Here is a 20,175-nt window from a genome sequence, read left to right as displayed (position 1 = left end):
AATGCAGATTGATTTGAGGTGATATTAGCCACAACCTTAAAACAGGTGTAGTGCCTGTTGGCAACGGAACACCACGCCACACCACATTATACTGTGAACTCGTCCACGTGGACACAATAGTTTCCAGTCACAGACAGACCCTCATTCTAAGTCTCGTCTCGGCCAAACTGCTATTCATGGCACACCGGACGAGCCTTGGAACTCACGGACCGCTGGCGTTGAGAAAAGCACAGGTAACCCTGCACAGTACCCTGTATCTGCCTTTGAACGTTGCCCCCCCCCCCCCCCCCCCCCCCCCATTTGTAGTGACAAATAAAACTTCAGCGTGCTAGAAGTTACAGATTGAGTGATATTGTGAACAAACATTAGGAAGAACTCGGAAGCAATATTTTTTTAACTTGTTTGGGCAGTAACTAGTGTGTGTAATGTGGTCCTGTACGCAGGGATGGGGGCTGAAGTTCTCGTTTTGTTGTCGCACGATGCCCGGATGTTGTCGTTCCGTTCTCGTCTAGGATAACGGCTCAGGATTCTGGCTCAAGGTCTCTCGAAGTTCGCCAGCAACGGGAGCTAAAAGTATTTCATGCTTAAAACGGAACCGAACTTCCCGTTTCCTACGACACTATGTCACGAGGGTGTTTCCCGCGCTGGTGACGCTGGCTCACGCTTCTTGACTCAGGCTGCAGGTACCGCTACGGAGCCCAAAGCGTCTACATCGTCGGCAGCTGCCCCCTCGGCAGTAGCGAAACGTCGGTGGCATGCGGCGTTGGCACCGCGGGCTGCTGTAGCTAGCTGGCTCGGGCGGCAAGTACCGCGAGACGTGGGTGTACACGCCAGTACACCGCACACAAAGTAAAGGAGCGGAAGAATGCAGAAAAACGAGCAGGCCGCGAAATACGCCATCGTCGTCAGCTCTTCCAGTACACAGCGGGTCGAACGAGCGTGCAACGTGATCATTACTCGCAGAGCGAAACTCGAAGGGCCGCTCAGCGGTGCTAAATCGCACAATAATGTTTTCGCATTCACAACTCACAAGTACTTCGGTGTCCTCAGATTATGTATTTGTACCTTGGAGAAGTAATAGCATACGAACCTGTGGCGGGGTTGCATTCTCGATTGGTTCATTCAGTATACATTTATTTTGGGCGGCGTGAGGCGTCAGCTGACGTCAATGAAACGGCAAGCATTTTGCGCGCTAGCTTAGCTAGTTAACGTCAAGTGAAATTAACCATCTGTAGGCCCCTTCGTACTTTAACATAACATAAAACATGACAATGATTCATTCACATAATATAGAACATAGCAATAATTAAAAAGGTATTTATCTCAGACGCTGCTTATTTTTCACTCTTGGTTGAAAGTACATTGCAAGGTTTTCTCAGCAGGCTTTATAAACAGTTAGTCATCATGCCCTAATTCTTTCAGTAAACCGAACGAAAAGCGACAATCTTAGGAGGCAGTAAACCTGAGGATTAAAATTTTTGTCTATTGCGTGGCTAGAGGATCATTTCTAGTGTACACCTCATTTTCACTTTGCTTTTCTTTGTTTAGGAGAACCACAAGGGTCATGACATCTGGTTAAACAATCAGCCGTTGTTCACGGACAAGGGAACGTACTCTAGTTCCCTTTACACAAGGAGGGCAGAGTACATCATCAAGAATAGGAGAGAGTGTCAGGTATAAGTTGCGCCTTATTTCTACTGCCCGATTTTTTTAAAGACATGTTTTCCTTAGCGAGTTACCGTCTGTTTATAACGTGTGTTCCTAGCCTTTTTCGTGGGCTGGTCCCGAAGGCAGTGCAGTCGAAAAATATGACAGTGCTGATGATGATTGATGATGATGCCGATTATGTTGATGATGGTACTTGTGACGATGAAGGCAACAATGGTCATGATGATTTTGATTATGACTATTATTAAAACAATGGCGATGACGATGACGTCGATTATGGTGATAAGCGATAACAAAAAATTGGAAGGCGATTCAACCTCTAGTTGACGTCGACGAAACGTTGTCTCGCAGTAAATTATACGGTTCATACACTGTACTCTCACCCACATTTTGACCAGGAAGACATTGTCTTTCGTCGACCAACTAGAAGTTGAATCGCCTTATATTTTGTTTTTCTTTCTCTTTCTCTCTTTTTTCACGTGGTTTGCAAACACCACAGTATTTACATAAACTGCGAGCACTTCAATTACAAAGGGAAATTTCATGGTGGCTCTAAACATCTTTCACAAGAATATGCTAGACGCTAAAAATAACAGCGCTAGGAATTTATGTTGAATGCGTTGTCAAAACTTGTCGTCAAAAGAGCTGCTATTCCCGTTAACGACTGAGAACCATGGTAATATGGAGCGTGTAACGCACTAATGGTCCCCATAAAGAGGAATGAGAGTTCAGGCTCTTCGCGGCCGACAATGACGGTGACGACGGAAACAACAGCAACAACGAAAAGAACAAAAAAAACCACAACAACAACCAATCAATTTAAAATATATACTGAGGCATTATGTACCAAAAGGACGACTTGATTATGAGGCACGGCGTAGTGGTGAGCTCGAATCAATCTTGACCACATGGGGTTCTTTGACGAGCACCAATGCAGGGTACACGGACGTTTTTGTATTTTGCCCTAATCGCAGTGAGGCTTGTTGTTGGGCTAGTCGAAATGTGGTCTCCGCGGCCAGGATTTAATTCCGCGACCTCGCTCTTAGCGGCGCAACAACAACAACAATAACAACAACAACAACAACAAAGTATGGAATGTTCAATGTGGTTACGCGTTGACTGGCTGAGTACCACTGGAATGTCTTCTAGACGGCACACAAGAGAGCAGGGCTGCCGCTTGTCTAAAATGATCAGTGCGTCCTAACAACACTTTCGTGATCTCTTAGCTATAATTACCCGGAAATTTTGGACATCGCCCCTGCGGTCATCTGTCTAACTTTTCACCGTAATGCACCAGGGTAACTGAGTGTCCAGCATTTTTAAGAATGATGTTTCTAAAGGTTGCCTGATTTTCAAGATGTCCAAGATTCCTGGACATGTTACTCAGCAAGGCACTTCTCGCACCTACTTGAAGGTGAAAGATTGCATGTGTGCTTTCGAAGCAACTCCTCATTGCAGGAATTGCCGCGTAGAGTTACTGGAACACACTGACTGTTTAAGTCGACAGGCAGTGCTTCCCTCCACTTAGCATGCAGGCTGGGGGAGCAGCGCCGAATTGAGACCGATTTGCCAATAGTCAGAGATTATGAAGCTGCAATGTCGAGAATGGTGCACTCCAGGACCTTTCGGCCCGCATAACGTTTGTGAGAAGTTTCGAAGCCATTATGAGTACGACAACGCCCGATGTTCTGTGGCTCAGTGAAGTGATGACCACGTTACTTTCTGGCTTCTCATGCTCTGAAGCTTCGGAATAATGAAATATTTACAGCTGGTATAACTTATGCACTCAATTCGCAACTTTTGACACAATTTCAGCATCGCACAGAGCGTTGACAAAGTTGTTGATGTTATAGCTCCACAAGGACATTTCCCCTCTTCCGCAGCCCATTCTTCTTGTGATGAGCTACCAGTCGGCCCACTCGTCAGGGGAAGTAGAGGCCTTCCAAGCGCCACAGCAAAACATTGAAAAGTTTCCGTACATAGGAGAAGAGAACAGAACAATTTATGCTGGTAAGAGCATGTTTATGTACGAATATGTTCCAGTGTGCTTCATAGTGCATTTAGAGACCATACTTCAATTTGTTCAGCCGCTGCGTTGAGGCGCACACATTACGCTTTGACCATCACCGCAGATATCCATCATCGCACATCATCACACATCAAACATAATCACACATCATCGCAGATCACCAATTAGTCAAGAATGCCATAGTTAGCACTGTATAACTAGGAACCTTTTTCTTCACATTGTTCAACCTGAACTCACAAACGCCATAACTAACATTGTATATCTACGTGCCATTTGTTAAATAGTTCTGTATATATATATATATATATATATATATATATATATATATCTTATTTTCTGCATTAGTACCTCTTGTTTGTTGACTACAATGCCGTAATGACCCTGAGGCAGGCACGTACCCAGGATTTTTTTTCGGGGGGGGCCCACCACCTCTATTATCATCATCATCATCATCATCACCATCATTGTCATCATCATCATCATCCTGTTTTATGTCCACTGCAGGACGAAGGCCTCACCCTGCGATCTCCAATTACCCCTGTCCTGCGCCAATCGATTCCAACTAGCGCCCACGAATTTTATAATTTCATCGCTTTACCTAGTCTTTCGTCGTCCTCGATTGCGTTTTCCTTCTCCTGGTACCCATTCTGTAACCCAAAGGTCCAACGGTTATCTAACCGGCGCATTACATGACCTGCTCAGCTACATTTTTTCCTCTTGATGTCAATTAGAATATCGTCTATACCCGTTCGCTCTCTGATCCAAACCACTCTCTTTCTCTCTTAACGTTATGCCTAGCAGTCTTCGTTCGATCGCTCTTTGCGTGGTCCTTCAGTTGCTCTCAAGTCTCTGCCACATATGCACTGGCAAAATGCACTGGGAAATGCACTGGCACATGCATTGGCACTGGACATATAGCACTGGCAAAATGCACTGATTGCACATCTTACTTTTCAATAATAATGGTAAGCTTCCAGTCAGGAGCTGGAAAGGTCTGCCGTATGCGATCTAACCTATTTTTATTCTTCTGTGAATTTCCTTCTCATGATCAGGGTTCCCTCTGATTAATTGACCTAGGTAAACGTACTCCTTCACAGTCTCTAGTGGCCGACTGGCCATCCTGATCTCTTGTTCCTTTGCCCGGCTATTTATCATATCTTCATCTTCTGCATAATAATATTCAACCCCACTCTTACACTCTCTCTGTTAAGGTCTCCAATGATTTGTTGTAACTCATCTGCATTGTTGCTGAATAGAACAATGTCATCGGCAAACCGAAGGTTGCTGAGATATTTGCCGTCGATCTTTACTCCTAAGCCTTCCCAGTTTAATAGCTTGAATTCTTCTAAGCACGTACAAAATAGCTTTGGAGAAATTGTGTCTCCCTGTCTGACCCCTTTCTCTATAGGTATCTCCCTGCTTTTCTTGTGTAGAATTAAGGTAGCTGTAGAACCTCTGTAGATATTCTAACGCGAAAGACGAGTCAGTAAGACGAGAAACTATTTACAGATTATATTTACAACAACGGTTGCAGCGCTGACCGGTTAGATTCACAGCGCGAGCCCAGTTCGTTCTCTTTCCCCTTTTCTGTAATGATGGCGCCTACGCGCCTCGTTCAAACAAACAAATACCTCACGCATGTAGTAATATTTTCCAAGCTTTTTACGTAAGCGTTCTGTACTCCTTCATTACGTAGTGCCTCTACGATTGCTGGTATCTCTACTGAATCAAATGCCTTTTCGTAACCTATATAAGCCACATAGAGAGGGTTATTGTGCTCTGCAGATTTCGCGATAACCTGATTGATGACATGGATGTGATCCAATGTAAAGTATCTCTTCCTGAAGCCAGCCTGTTCCCTCGGTTGACAAAATCCAGTGTTAACCTTATTCTGTTGGAGATTATTTTGGTAAATATTTTATATAATACTGGGAGCGAGCTGTGGTCCCATAATTGTTCAATTCTTTAACGTCTCCTTTTTTTGTGGATTAGTATAATGTCTGTATTCTTCCAGTTTTCTGGGACTCTTGCAGTCGATAGACACTTCGTACAAAGAGCCGCCAGTTTTCCAACGATTATGTCTCCTCCATCTTTGATTAAATCGACTGTTATTCCACCTTATCCTCCCGCTCTTCATCGTTTCATGTCTTGCAGGGCCCTTCTGACCTCCACGCTAGTTATAGGAGAGTTTCTGTATCCTGTTCATTACTGTTTCTAAGTGAACTATCATGACTCCTCTTGCTACTGTATACAGGTCAGCTTAGAATTTTTCCGCTGCTTTTACTACATCTTCGAGATTGCTGATGATATTATCCTTCTTATCTTTTAGTGCATACATCATGGTTTGTCCTATGCCAGTTTTCTGTTTTATTGATTTCAGGCTGCGTTCGTTTTTTACGGCTTGTTCAGTCTTTCTCATGGTATAGTTTCGAATATCAGTTATTTTCGCCTTGTTGATCAGTTTTGACAGTTCCGCAAATTGCGTAACGCTGTGCGGCCGCCAGTCCCATACAACCGCGTAAAGCGCAGGACTCTGCGATTCTAGACGTACTGCGCTCACTGCGAAAGGTTAGAAAAACACCCACATAAGCACAGCAGAGAAGTGGCTACGTGAGGCGGTTAGACCAATAACTGTGTAAGCGTCATTCAAAACAAGTAATTGTTCTCCACTTCCGGCGGCGTTTTCTCTACTTCCTTTTTAAATGCAAAGATGTTGATCCATAAATATTCTCATAAACAACGGTCAACTTTTTTTTTATTCGCTTTTGCTTGCAGTTTGGTTGTTGCCTTGGCTCTCTCCCTTAGTAGATCGCTTAATTTCTCAACTCCTTGCGATTTTTGTTTCCGGTTGCCAATTTCGCACGAAAAGTGCTATACAGTTAGGGAAAAACAGACGCCATAACGGGCGACAGTCATCTTGCTTATGGGTTTAAGGGTTATTGCAGGGTTTCATGAAGGACGCTCTTTCACATTATTTTATTTCCCGCCTTATCTAACCCATATCACGTGTATATGGTTCCGGGCATCTGCCAGCGTCGCGGTGAGCCGTGACTCAAGGAAACAATGAAGCAAAGGGATAAGTTAAACGCAATTGGCGTTTTCTCTGGCCGCAACTCGTTCCATGAGAGTACAGACCAGCTGAGTAACAGCCGCATCCCTCTCCTGGTCCCAGGATCAGCCTAAACAAAGAAGGTTGAACTAGCAAAAGCAACAGCTATGCGCGTGACGGTTGAATAGAAGGTGACAACTGAACGCATCTCGAGTTAATCGCGCGGGTGCGGAATCTACGAGAAAACTGTCCTTCACATTACAAGAGATGCCGATAACTACCGCCATCTAAAAGGAGTGAAAAAGGCAGCATAGTGCTCACCGATGAACAGCTACCAAGTCTTAACATTGATCTGGCGGCGCTTTAGGAATGTGTGAGGAGTGGTGGCGTGGGTGGGGAGGGGGGGGGGTGTATGCCACTGGATTTCGGGGGGGGCCCGGGCCCCCCCGGGCCCCCCCTTGGGTACGTGCCTGCCCTGAGGGTATGATAAATAAAGAAATAAATAAATATATATATATATATGTATGTATGTATGTATATATATATATATATATATATATATATATATATATATATATATATATATATATATATATACATATATATATATATATATATATATATATATATATTCCCTAATGGGCATTCTTTGAGTAATTCAACCAGTCTTGCAACAACCAATATTTATGTTTCGTCGATCCTAACGAATGGAACTACAAGGCTGTCACCTGATTGTCAGTGCGGACAACCATTTATGACGGCTATATCTAAACAATCAGGGCGCTGCTGTGTTGTGTGTTTGCAGCATTTTGGTCAAACTTTGTTCAACAATAGATTCGTGGGGAGCTAAAAGTACTGTCTGGATCTGTGCAACAGTGCATTTGATCTGAAGCCTTACAAAACTGAAGGCTTACTTACAAAATTAGCAATACAGTGGACGTGTTTTGTTAAAGGGTTATAGTAATGATAACAGTGAGTACAGCGTTTGTTTTGCAGTAGACTGATTACGGCTGGTCCCTACGAAATGTAACTGGCTCAGACGTTGCGCTTTTGAGGCTGTAGCCAATTCTTCCAGCAATATGTCTCATTTAAATACTTTTCCCTATGCTTCAGCGATGGTGGACACCTTGGACCAGTCAGTCGGCCAGGTGGTCAAGGCATTAAATGATGCACACATGCTGGAAAACACCGTCATCGTCTTTAGCAGCGATAATGGCGGCGGACCTTACGGCCCTTTCGAAAGCCGTGGATTTAACTGGCCACTTCGTGGAGCGAAAGGCACGCTCTGGGAAGGAGGAACGAGGGCGGCCGCTTTCGTCTGGAGCCCCCTACTTTCTCGGAGGCGAAGGGTGTCCAGCGAACTGATGCACATCACGGACTGGTTGCCTACGTTCTACACGATAGCAGGTTGGTAAAGGCTGTCTTTTACCGGGACATTAAAGCAGAACATGCCAGGGATACGATGTAGATAGTGTGTGATATCCCTATGGTATAGTTATAAACAAGAACAGGTACAAAGCGCACTTCTTTAGGGATTAAGAGTGGTAAGAGCGGCGAGTGTTTGTCGTTGTGTTGCAGTGTTATAGGCACTTAGTTATACGCACTTAGGAGGAACCCAATAAGACATGGGACCTTGTCATCGTTAACCTGTTTCATTGTTTTGAAAGTTAGCAACCCGTACAAGCATTGGTAAATATTGCCACTTCAGTTTATCGAAAAAGAAATGGTCATGTCCTGGTAAGCTCAACGTAAACCGTTCACACAGCGATCAAAGTACCATTCTCACCCTGCAACAAGTGCTGCGTACGAAAATTTTGTCAAAGAAAACCTGGTTGACTTCCCTATAGGAAGGGACGTGTGAACATGGTGATGAAAGCGTGTTGAAGCGTGACACTATGGTGCATGAATGGATTTACTGCATGCATTGTGTGAAGTGCGTTCCGCTATGAGTTTTTAATATTGAAACTGCGAGTCTCCTTAAACTCGAATCGTTATATCCTCCAGTGCTGCCGGAGATGCAATGCGCACAATGTTCCCTTTCAGGAGGCGACGCTGATAAGCTTGAATTGGACGGATACGATATGTGGCGGCAGCTGTCCTTCGGTGCGAAATCCCGTCGCGTCGAACTGCTCTACAACTACGACTACACGTTTTCGAATGCCGCTGCCCTCCAGAACTCGCGGTACAAGCTTGTTCTAGACAGTACTGGTTACTTCAACGAGCGCTACACCATACCGGGCGGTCGCAATCCATGCCGAGACCTCGACAGCCTGCTCCACCAATCAACAGTAGCCGGTGTACTGAGGAACTTGTACAGGAAGAACCAGCTGGCATTGTCCAAAAATTGGAGGGAGAAGGCAACGCTTGGATGCGGTAGAGTAAAATCAAACTTCTCACCAGATGACTGTGTATACCTTTTTGATATCGTCAACGACCCCTGCGAGTTGAACAATTTGGCCAGCGCACTTCCAAAAGTGAGTGGCCACTCTCATTTCGTTTTCAAGAACTAAGACAACAAGTTTTGTTCATGAAGTTAGTTTCTATAGTTTAATACGTATTAATGTAACGCACTGGATCTACTGCAGAAAATGCTTCTGTACTATTGCGCCATACTTTAGGAACTGAACAATCAGTCGTCTTGTTGATTTCTTTGTTTAGCGTCATGTTCAGAGTTCTTGTGGGCTAGGAACGGCTTTTCAATGCGTTGCATAACGAAAAGTCAAACAATCTGCGCATCAGGCCACCTTGCTCATGCGAGCTGCACAATTAGTTATAAGAACCAGTATGTCGGTTAAAGATGTATATTAAATGGGGTGTTCGAAATCTTAAGTGGATGTTTGCAGGCATATGCTGTACCATCGGTAACTATTCGCTTAGATGTCCGTTCTGCAGGCTATTTACACGAGCTGTAATGGTGCCTAGCAAATAGAAGTAGGAAGGATACCGGTGACATGCACGCTTGCCGTCTTTTTAACCAAGTTTTAGTGCTCCCTGCTAATAGCATGAAGCACCAACACTGCACTGCATACGTAACGATGGGTGATGTCGTGTTTCTCTGCTCCTGCAAGGTTGGGAGTAAAATTTCAGATGTGACGTCTGAAAAAATAATGACGCTTTAGCAGCGTACAGTTCTTGGAACAGCTTGTACGTAAAAGCGTGCCCGTGTGCTCTGCGGTACTTCAGCTTTCCCGTCGTTTGGTACCTAAAGGTAATTTGAGAATTCGGACATCCATGACAAGAAAGCGCGAGGTTGCTCGGGAAAGGCAGAATGTAGTACTGGTGCAATACTCTTTAATACAACGCCAATATTTCTTTATATGTGCCGAGTTTAGCATATCTAACGGAGGCAATACAACGGGCTCCATTGTACACAGAACTACCTCACTTGGGCTGAATATATTACGACGGTGTGCGATTTCTTTCTGTGTTCTGTGCGTTGCCAAATATTGCCGGTAGCGTTGGCGCTCTCTGCGATACAAATGGGAAAACGAATTAGTATGCTTCCAGGCTTCACCAGGCCTGCTGTCATGAAAACACGCAACTTTGTGGCTTGATAAACGCGGCAAATTTGACCTAAATTTTCAAGAACTCATACTGATAACTTTAAAGAAACACTTTAAATGAAGCCTCCATACCCTATATTCTGCCATCTGCGAAATGAAAGTCGTAACGGTAGCGTAGCTAAATAAAAAAAATTACATGTGTCTTTTTATAATGACACTTCGCAACTAAAAAACGTTAGGATGTAATAAATTATCGTGACACTGAATTTTTTTTCTTTGGTGGAGAACGGAAGGAAAAAAGAAGAACCTTAATACTAACCACTAATTTCAAGAGGAGAGATCACTGACTTGAGATAAATGACCATGTGCGTTCGAATTGCGGGTAGATCTTGGTTTCTGATGTCTTTTAACCCGTCACTCCAACAGGTGGTGGCATCCCTAATGAAGCGGATCGACGTATACAAAGCAAGTGCCGTACCTACGCGGAACAATCTGACCATTGATCCTTACAGTTTTCCCGAGAATCACAACGGCGTTTGGGCGCCCTGGGTGATTTCATAGTGACCAACATCAGCCGTTGATTGGGGCACGTGCACCGGTACTACCACGTTTCGCCGAGCAGTGATATCACCATTGTTTGGCTGTCGACACTTTGATGATCCGTGGATATGGCAAATATTAAAGCCTTCTATTAGAGTTATTTCGGAATTTTGTTGAGAAGCCGTGCTTTTCTCCGCTGACCTATATAATGTAACCAAAAGGAACTCATTGAGCTTCTTTGGATTTGTTCGCAATGTTACTATAACAGACAAATTGCACGTTTACGCACAAAGACGGCCGGCCAAGCATAGTGTTGGCAACAGTCTCTAGGACTCCTGGAAAATCTGCAGCAAAGTGACAGTGATAACTAAGGATGCTGTCAATAAAACGAATGAAACCTAAACTACCTAAACTACCTAAACTCTCGTGTAGATCACTCATTCGAAATAAATCAGTGATGCTCATTCTGTGGTCAGTGAAACTCGTTGAAAACAATGCTCATTGTGGCATCATGGTCACTTTGCTGTTGTATTGTGTATTAACTTCCAGTGTACTCGACTCCAATAGACACTGCTTTCAACGGAACTACGTGCCGTTTTTTCTAAATGAAAATTACACTTTTCTTTTCGAGACAGCCCAGATTTTTTGGTCCCACTTATAGGTAGACGCATGACTTACTATTAATAAAGCAGAGAGCGGGCAAGAGGATAAGTGCGGAGTGCCGCAGAGTAGTATGGTCCACACGTACAATTATCTTTCATCCAGCTGCGCACACTAAAGAATGAGATTGCGATAAGAAGGCTATGAAAGCCCCGATACAGTAGGTGTGGCGCGAACTCTTTGTCTTAGACCACTGAGGGTTAACTAGCAGCAACGTTCAAGAAAGACGACGTGCCACCCTTTGTGAGCCGGCAGGCTATGGTACGTATATAATTGGTTCATGCAGGTTGTGTTTGAAAGCAGCGCTTCTAGTAAACAGTAGCCAGTGTTTACTGAACATTGCACAGAAATGCAAATACAGAACTAATTAATATTTCATAAAGTTGCGATAATATACGCGAGGAAAAAAAGATTTTGAGTGCGTATGATAAAGTTGCCCGTGTGCATTGGCAGTGACAGAGATATGCAGCTGCCACGTGTTCGTATTTTTCAGACCGAATTTTAACAATCACGTGCAGGGAGCATATAATAGGACGAAAGGAAGGCCAGTGGAAGCAGGAGTACGTTAGATTGCCGCCTACGCCCGTTCTCCTTTTTTTTGCCTAAATTTGTCTCTGTGTCTTACGTGTTGATGTCACTCGTGTCGATGTTCTGGACAGTCGTGTCTGGCTTGTCAACCGAGGGAGCAATCAGTCCGCCTGGAGCGCCTCTTTCAGGGCATACATTTATCGCCACATGTCTCAATGTCCACTGTCGGGTCGAAACAAAAGTACAAGACGCAAGGTTCCTCTTCAATATGTGGCCTTCAAGGAAACACTCAAAGGACACTATAGTGAAAATTAACTTTAGCTGTATTCGTAGATTACGCCTATAACATGCACAAAAGAAAGGCCACTCCTACCGTGGCAGGAGGCTTACTAGTAACATGAAAATGCACAATATGAAAAGACTTGTGGCGCCACCACCGTCCAGTTCCCGCGCCTGATCACTATTACGTCATGGATTTTTATGGTGCCTGCTGTGGCCTACTGCATTATATCTTAAAGCAGTCAGACATTGAACTTGGCAAGTTTCAAGAACATTTACTTCTCAACAACGGCCCAAACACGAGAAAATACTTTGAAATTCGTGGCATCGCACTGACCTACCGGTGCTGGAGTTTGAACTCTGTTTTATACTGACCTACCGGTGCTGAAAAAAAAAGAGCTTTGTTTTCATTTTATCATCTAGTAATCGACGTCTTACGAAAATCAGTGGTAACGAAAATCGAAATTTAAAAGAATACTTCGTATATATAGGTGTATAGTGTTTCTGCTTAGGGTTCCTTTAACGCTGCGCACAATCATGTAGAAACGAACGTCTCCGCAGGGTATCAAGTAGGCACGTAACCAAGGGGTGGCGGGGGCTCAAACCCGGGTAACCTTTCTACCCAAATCAGGGGGGGGGGGGTACCTTTACTAGTACAAATGTAAACAACACCCACCATTCGCCATGAAAACGCGAAAACCCACAAAAGAGAAATGAAATAAGGTGTATTTTACAGGTACGCCTGTGCGATACACCTCTCCTTTTCTTGGCAAACAAAGAACCACGCCAAATGGACTCGCGCAAGAAAGAAGCGCAGGAAGAAAACTGCCAAGAACAAGTAAAGAAGCGAAAGTGTAAAATAAAGATTACTTTCGTAGAATAGAACTTAAAAAAAGCAATTGTTGGAAACAAAGGCACACGCACCGCGCGGAGTTGTGTTACTCCTCCAGCCAATGATAGAAGCAAACAAAATCGTCGTCATGTGGCCTTTTCAAAATGGCGTCGTACTTGATACCTCCGCAGCGTCAGCTGTTCTTCAAAAGTCTTTTCATCGGCGGAAACAATGAGGTGTGCAACATACATGGACAAAATGTGTCGAGCCTGAGCATTTCACTCTTCAAAAGTCTGCTGTGCCCTTCATTTCACTGCTGAACCAGTTTTACTAATGAAACTTCACTTCCAACTGAAGTGAAACTTCACAACAAGTAGTTGTAGCGAAGCAAGCGTGTTATTTCAGTTCAATATTGAATTAGGCATTCGCCATTCCACTATAACAGGCGAGGGGAAAAGTATAAAATTACGCGCTAATAAATTTATTTTTGTAGTTACTGCCTTATTTGGGTAACAGAGGGGGCTTGAAGTACGAATTATTCGCAGCCTCGCGGAGGAACAGTGGCTGGCGGTTATGAGGGCGTGGGCGGGGCTTCATTGCAGGCTTAAGAGGAAGCTTTAGCTCGGGTGCTCCTATCTAAATACATGTAAAACAAGAATTCGTTTTTCTCAGCAACAACTGCACCAAATTTGACGATGTTTGTTGCATTTAAAAGAAGAATAAACTCTAGTGACGGGTGGTTTCGAACTTTTGCTTTATATAGTCAATTTTTTATTAAAAATTATCAGAAATAGAAAATTTTCAGAAAACGAGACTATCAAGTTTACAACTCTGTCTTTCGGCAACAAAAAAAAAATGATATCACAATTCTGTGAATTGCATCTAATAGCACACTTAAAGCGGACAAAAGTGATATGTTACATATGAATCTCAAAAAATTTAGTAATATGGAAATACACCTTTTGTAGAACCCTTGTAAACAACGTAACAAATTCACATAAGATGTAAAATGATATATCGAATTTGTCTGCTTTGAATGGTCTAATGGATGCCGTTTACAGAACCGCTACATGTGTTTTTTATGCAGAGCTATCGATTTGTAAACTTCGTGCTTCTATGTTCTTTCAAACTGTCGAATATTTGAAAATCTTTTTTTTAACAATATTCAGGCACTAAATAGGAATTCCGCTTCAAACAGTCACTAGAATTTAAGTGTCTCTCTCCAATGCAACAAATTTCATTAAAATAGGTCCAGGGGTTATCTCAGAAAAACGTTTTTGCGTTTTACGTGTATGAGAATAGGCCGCCTTGGAGTTGGGCCCGAGCTAAAGCTTCCTCTTAAATTGTATCCGACTATAGTAGCGTTTTTTGAATTATCTCTGGAAAAAATATACAGAAATATATATTTGCAGAACAATCACAGTTCTTTTGGATCCTTCGTTTACTGCTCTGACAAGTGCCACAACCGACTCTTATTGTTATTTAGGAAGTTACGTAAAGACGCGTGGGCGCCAGTCGCGTACAATCGCGTATGGCGCGGACTGCCCCCACCGCGGAAGGTTAGAAAAACATCTACATAAGCACAGCAGAGAAGTGGCAACGTTAAGCGGCTCGAATGATAACTGTAGAAGCGTCATTCAAGACACACGGAATTGTCCTCCACTTCTGGCGGCGTTTTTTCTACTCCCTCTTTAAATAAAAAGATGTTGATCGATGAATGTTTTCATAAAAAACGGTTAAATTTGTTAATTTTCGCTTTTCCTTCCTGTTTGGCTGTTGCCTTGGCACTCTCCCTTAGTAGATCGCTTAATTTCTCAAATTTTTGGGGCTCTTGTTTCCAGTTGGCAATTTTGCACCAAAAGAGCTGTGTAATTAGGAAAACACCAGATGAGTTAACGGGTGACAGTTATATTGCCTATGAGTTTCAAGGTTATTGCAGGGATTGATGATGAATGCTATCTCGCATTATTTTATTTTCCAGGTTATCTAACCCATATCACGGGTATATGGTTCCGAGGATCTGTCAGCGTCGCGGCGAGCCGTCACTCGAGGAAATAATGAAACAAAAAGAAAAGTGAAGCGCAATTGGCATTTTCTCTGGCCGCAACTCGTTCCACGTGAATAGATGGTAATAACTGAACGCATCTCGAGTTAATCGCGCGGGAACCGAATTGATGAGGAAAGTGGCCATCACATCCCAGGAGACGCCGGTGACTACCGCCATCCAAAAGGAGTGAAAAAGGCAGCAAAATGTTGATCGCCGAATAGCTGTCAAGTCTCAACATTGATTTGGCGGCGCTTTAGGAATGTATGTGAGAAATGGTGGCGTTGGCAGGGAGTGGGGGGGGGGGGGGGTACGCGTCTTAATTTTGGGGAGGAGGGGCGGGCCTCCCCTTGGGTGCGTGCCTGGGATGGACCCATATATGCGGAGCGCTAACGCCTGCTTCATCTCCGCCGCGGATGGGTCCAGCATTGCACTACCTTCGGGCCGACTCGCAGTGGAGGTCAAACACTTTGCATTTCGTTTGAGAGCTTTTACTGCCGTCAGCTCTCGCTGCTATCCCATCTTCACAGAGTGGCATTGTTGTCAATTTTTTCGCTCTTTTTGGATGGCGGTAGTTATCGGCATCTCCTCGGGAGTGAAGGCCAGTTTTCTTATCGATTCGGTGAGATGCAAAACAGGGCCCGTTATCAATAACAATTAAACCCATAAGCAATATGACCATCACCCGTTACCTCGTCTGGATTTCCCCCAATTGTACAGTACTTATCGGCCAAATTGGCAACTGGAAACAACAGTCGCAAGGAGTTGAGAAATTAAGCAACCTACTAAGGGAAAGAGCCAAGGCAATAGCCAAACAGGAAGGAAAAGCGAAAGTTAACAAATTTATCCGTTGTTTGTGAAAATATCTATGGATCAGCCTTCGTTAAAACAGTTCAAAAGTCTGCCTTATTACGACTTTTCTGCCATTCGCATGCTACCTGCCTTTTCTAATTTCAATTTGATATTAAAGAAAGTTAAATGATATTGCGCTACAAAAAAACTACACGGACGTGAGAGAAGACGACACACCAAGCGCAATCTTTCAACTAAGTTTATTGTGCCACAGCGTCGATTTTATACATGGCAGGCAGCGTAGACCGCGCATGCGCTTACAAGAAAATGAAGTGCGAATTCATGTAACATAGTTACGAGTCATGTGATGCCGCGTCCAAGAAACTTAATTCTTTTTCTGTGAGAGCCAGAGACGGGAAGCTAATCATCACCCAATTGTCACCCAATTTTGCGATCATCTGCGCTTCAGATATTTCACGGATGAGCTGCGTGCTGCCACAGGAAACAATCGTGCATTGATCCTCAAGAGGTTTACATCCATGATAGCGACAGTGGATCGCCAAGAAACCACCAGAGCCGTTTTTTACATTGTTGTTGTGTTTTTTTTGTAGTGCAATATCATTTAAATAATGGATTAACCACTTGCCCGGAATGCTGCTCTCTTTAAAGAGCAAATGGTAAAATGGGGAAGAAATTGCCAACGACGTTGCAAAGTAAACGTATAATAAAAAGGCCTCTCCAAAGCAAAGGGGAAGAAGCCAGGTGACGAAAAGTGTAGGAGAGGTCAATACGGAAGGAATAAGACCCTCTAAAAAAGGACATGAATAGGTCGCGCAGCGAAAAGAGGAAATAAAAGCGGGGAAAAAAGGAGGCTGCGATCGGCTGCGATCTTTTTATTTAAAAAGGAAGTAGAGAAAATGTGGTTGGAAGTGGAGAATTCGGTGTGTTTTGAATGATGCTTCTATGGTTATGAATCGAGCCGTCTGACGTAGCCACTTCCCTGCTGTGCTATGTGGGTGTTTTGTAACCTTCCGCGGTGGGAGCAGGACGTCTAGAACTGCAGCGCCCTGCGCTCTACGTGGTTGTACGGAACTAGTGACCGCGCATTGTTACCCAAATTCCCAAATAACAATACGAGTCAGTTTTGGCACTTCACTAGGTAGAGAAGTTAGAGAAGTAAACAAGGGATTCAAAAGAACTCTGATTGTTCCGCAAATATATATTTCTCTATAGTTCTTCGAGAGCTATTAAAAAAAAAACGCCACTACAGTTGGATACAACTTAAGTCTGCAGTGAAGCCCCGCGCACGCCCTCATAACCGCCAGCCACTGTGCCTCCGCGAGGCTGCAACTAATTCGTACTTCAAACTTTTTCTGTTACCCAAATAAGGTGGTAACCACAAAAATAAAATTAGTATTGTGTAATTTTATACGTTTGCCTCGCCTATCATAGTGGAATGGCGAAAGCCTAATTCTTTATAGAACTGAAATAAAATTCTTGCTTCGCTGCAACTATTTATTGTCAAGTTTCACTTCAGTTGGCAATCAAATTTCATGAGTAAAACGGGCTCAGCAGGGAAATGAACCGCAGACTTTTGAAGATCTAATTAATTATGGAGTTTTACGTGACAGAACCACGATCTGATAATGAGGCAGGCCATAGTGGGGGACTCCGGAAATTCGGACCACCTGGGGTTCCTTAACATGCACCTAAATCTAAGTAGACGGGTATGTTCGCATTTCTTCCCCATCGAAATGCGGCTGCCGTGGCCACGATTCGATCCCTCGACCTCGTGCTTAGCAGCCCAACACCATACACATTAAACAATCACGGCGGGTAGACTTTTGAAGAGTGAAATGCTCAGAGTCTATACGCTTTGCCATTAGCTGTTGCGCACCTCATTGCTTCCGTCGATGAAAAGACTCTTCAGGAACAGCAGACGCTTTGGCGGTATCAAGTACGACGCCATATTGAAAAGGCCGCATGACGACGATTTTGTTTGCTTCTGTTTGGCTGGCGGAGTTACGCAAGCCCGCGCTGTCCGTGTGCCTTGGTTGCCAACTGCTGTTTTTTTAAAGTTGTATGCTAGTATAGAAATCTACTATCGGTACAGGCGTTCGACCCACAGTGGACATAAAATAGGCTGATGATGATGATAGAAATCGTTATATTGCAATTTCACTTGTTTACTTGTTCTTGGCAGTGTTCTTCCAGCGCTTCTTTCCTGCGCGAGTCCATTCGATGTGGTTCCTTATTAGCTAAGTAAAAAAGAGATGTATCCCACAGGTGTACCAGTGAGATACGCCTTATTTCATTTCACTTTCGCGGCTTTGCGCGTCTTTATGGCGTATGGCGGGCGTTACTCACATATATAATAGTAAAGGAACCCACCCCCTAATTTGCATAGAAAAGCTACCTTGGATTGCCCCCCCCCCCCCCCCCCCCCCGAAAAGAAATCCTAGGTACGTGCCTGGGATCAAGTAACAAATCTCACTCATCAGCATAACGCCGGCGAAACCAGGTGGTTGGCATAAGTACAAGAAGAGATGTCCTGCCCATATGCAAAAATGCAGCCGAGTTTTTCTTCGCTTTTATTGCACTTAATGCGTTATACGTGTTGTCTATGCCCTGGAAAACCGCATAGATAGACAGGATACCACCATGACGTCAACAGAGTTCATTCTTGATGTTATTGTGGCCTGTGACCCTTCCACTGGCATATGAAAAACATTTCGGGATTTTATGACTCTTCCTCCCATCCGGTTAGCTAGCGTTGTTGTTTTTGTTAGAAAAATCGTTTAAAAATTTTCCGCTGATAGTTCAACGGAATCATAATTAGAACGAGTTGTGAGCGTCCTTACATATACACGTGGGCTCGAGGTCTACGAAGCGCTTTCGTAGGCAAGGGGTTGGCCTTTTATTTCTAACTGGTGTCACTTTGCTGTACTGGAATGGCGTCTTCTGTTTCTTTCATTCTTTATCGATGGCGTTTCTAGGTTTGTGAACTCCACCAAATGAGCAGTTGGCGCCATAAAAGTGCACCGGCTGCTGCTTAAACAATGTGAAAGCCCGTCACGGCTCTTAGTGATAAACGCCATAAAAATAGTTAGTGTGTGCTGCACAGACACAGACACGCACTAACTCACACGCCCACAAGAAAGTCTACGCTCGAAAGCATACTCCAAATTACTTTGCGTAGTTACTCGTAGTTCTCAACGCATCCATGGCGGCATGGCTCATAAAGGCCAAACACCATTCCACATCAAATAAGAATAAAATTTGTTCACATTTATTCCTGGTCACGGAGAGTACAATTGCGCACACACAAAACATTAAAATAAGTAAAAATGAAGTAGTCGGGGCTGACCAGTGGATTGCTGTCACTAGTTGGAGTCTCCCCTCATTTATTTCCAGATATGGTGGCATGACTGGGAGCTTAGTGAATTGCGATTTCATGATCCCACAACGTGTTTGAACTCCGCAGTTTTCACGATGATTTTACGGTGCGCGCATTTTGGCCGGATGTTGCCGAGCAGCTCAAGTGCAAACTGTAAATCTACGGAAACGACCCATTTAGCTGTAGGTTTACTTGTTGCAGTAAACCTTCTGGCTTCAGAAATCATTTATGTTTATGCGGTCATTGGTGTAGTAACACGACATATGTTATACGCGCATGTAGTTTTAATCTGGAATTATTATTATAAATAACGCTCCCAGAACTACCATTGTTGCACAGGCCATCTGTGTACACTTGTCTCTCGTCGGCAGGCTGGTTGCACATTACAAATCTGCACCTATCAACTGCACCAATTTGTGAAATTTCGCATTCCTTCATCCTCTCGATATTTACAAAAACTCGTAGTTCTCAATGCATCCATGGCAGCATGGCTCAACACTATGTTAAAGAATGGCATGACTGATTCCTACACGAACAGTTGTGAATCTAAATAACACCCACTTATGAGTGGCAACAGTCTACAAAGGATAGGCATTCTGGCTACTTTGAGGTTCATGTTAGTTGAAAACAGGGATCGGACGCTGAGTCATGAAGAAAGGAGCTCACGCAGAAGAGCGTTACTAGCTATAGCAGAACCTGCACCTTCTCTCCCGACATCACGTGACACTTTTACATTTTTATACAACGCATGCTCTTATTTCCTTCCATGGGCGATAAGTCCTCTTTCCAGAATTTTCCGAAAGCGAACGCAACGTTCGGCCGTGGGGCACACCTGAATAAAACCCGACAGGAAG

At 43.8% G+C, this 20,175-nt stretch overlaps 1 protein-coding gene across 3 annotated transcripts in view; it reads left to right on the top strand.

Moving 5' to 3' along the window:
* The window catches only part of LOC135906971 (arylsulfatase B-like), a 56,383-nt gene extending 45,426 nt beyond the window's left edge, over positions 1-10,957 (top strand). For all 3 annotated transcript variants that reach the window (XM_065438612.2, XM_065438614.2, XM_065438613.2), the window contains exons 6-10: positions 1,549-1,674; positions 3,552-3,678; positions 7,860-8,153; positions 8,790-9,220; positions 10,676-10,957. In XM_065438612.2, the coding sequence (XP_065294684.1) occupies positions 1,549-1,674; positions 3,552-3,678; positions 7,860-8,153; positions 8,790-9,220; positions 10,676-10,810 (1,113 nt within the window). In that variant the 3' untranslated portion in view covers positions 10,811-10,957. The remainder of the gene's footprint in view (positions 1-1,548; positions 1,675-3,551; positions 3,679-7,859; positions 8,154-8,789; positions 9,221-10,675) is intronic.
* Positions 10,958-20,175: the final 9,218 nt, after the last annotated feature.

The sequence above is a fragment of the Dermacentor albipictus genome, chromosome 1 (genome assembly GCF_038994185.2).
Source record: "Dermacentor albipictus isolate Rhodes 1998 colony chromosome 1, USDA_Dalb.pri_finalv2, whole genome shotgun sequence".
NCBI classification, from domain to species: domain Eukaryota; kingdom Metazoa; phylum Arthropoda; class Arachnida; order Ixodida; family Ixodidae; genus Dermacentor; species Dermacentor albipictus.
The sequence above is the reverse complement of the archived record's forward strand: the minus strand, read 5'-3'. Positions and strand labels throughout refer to the sequence as shown.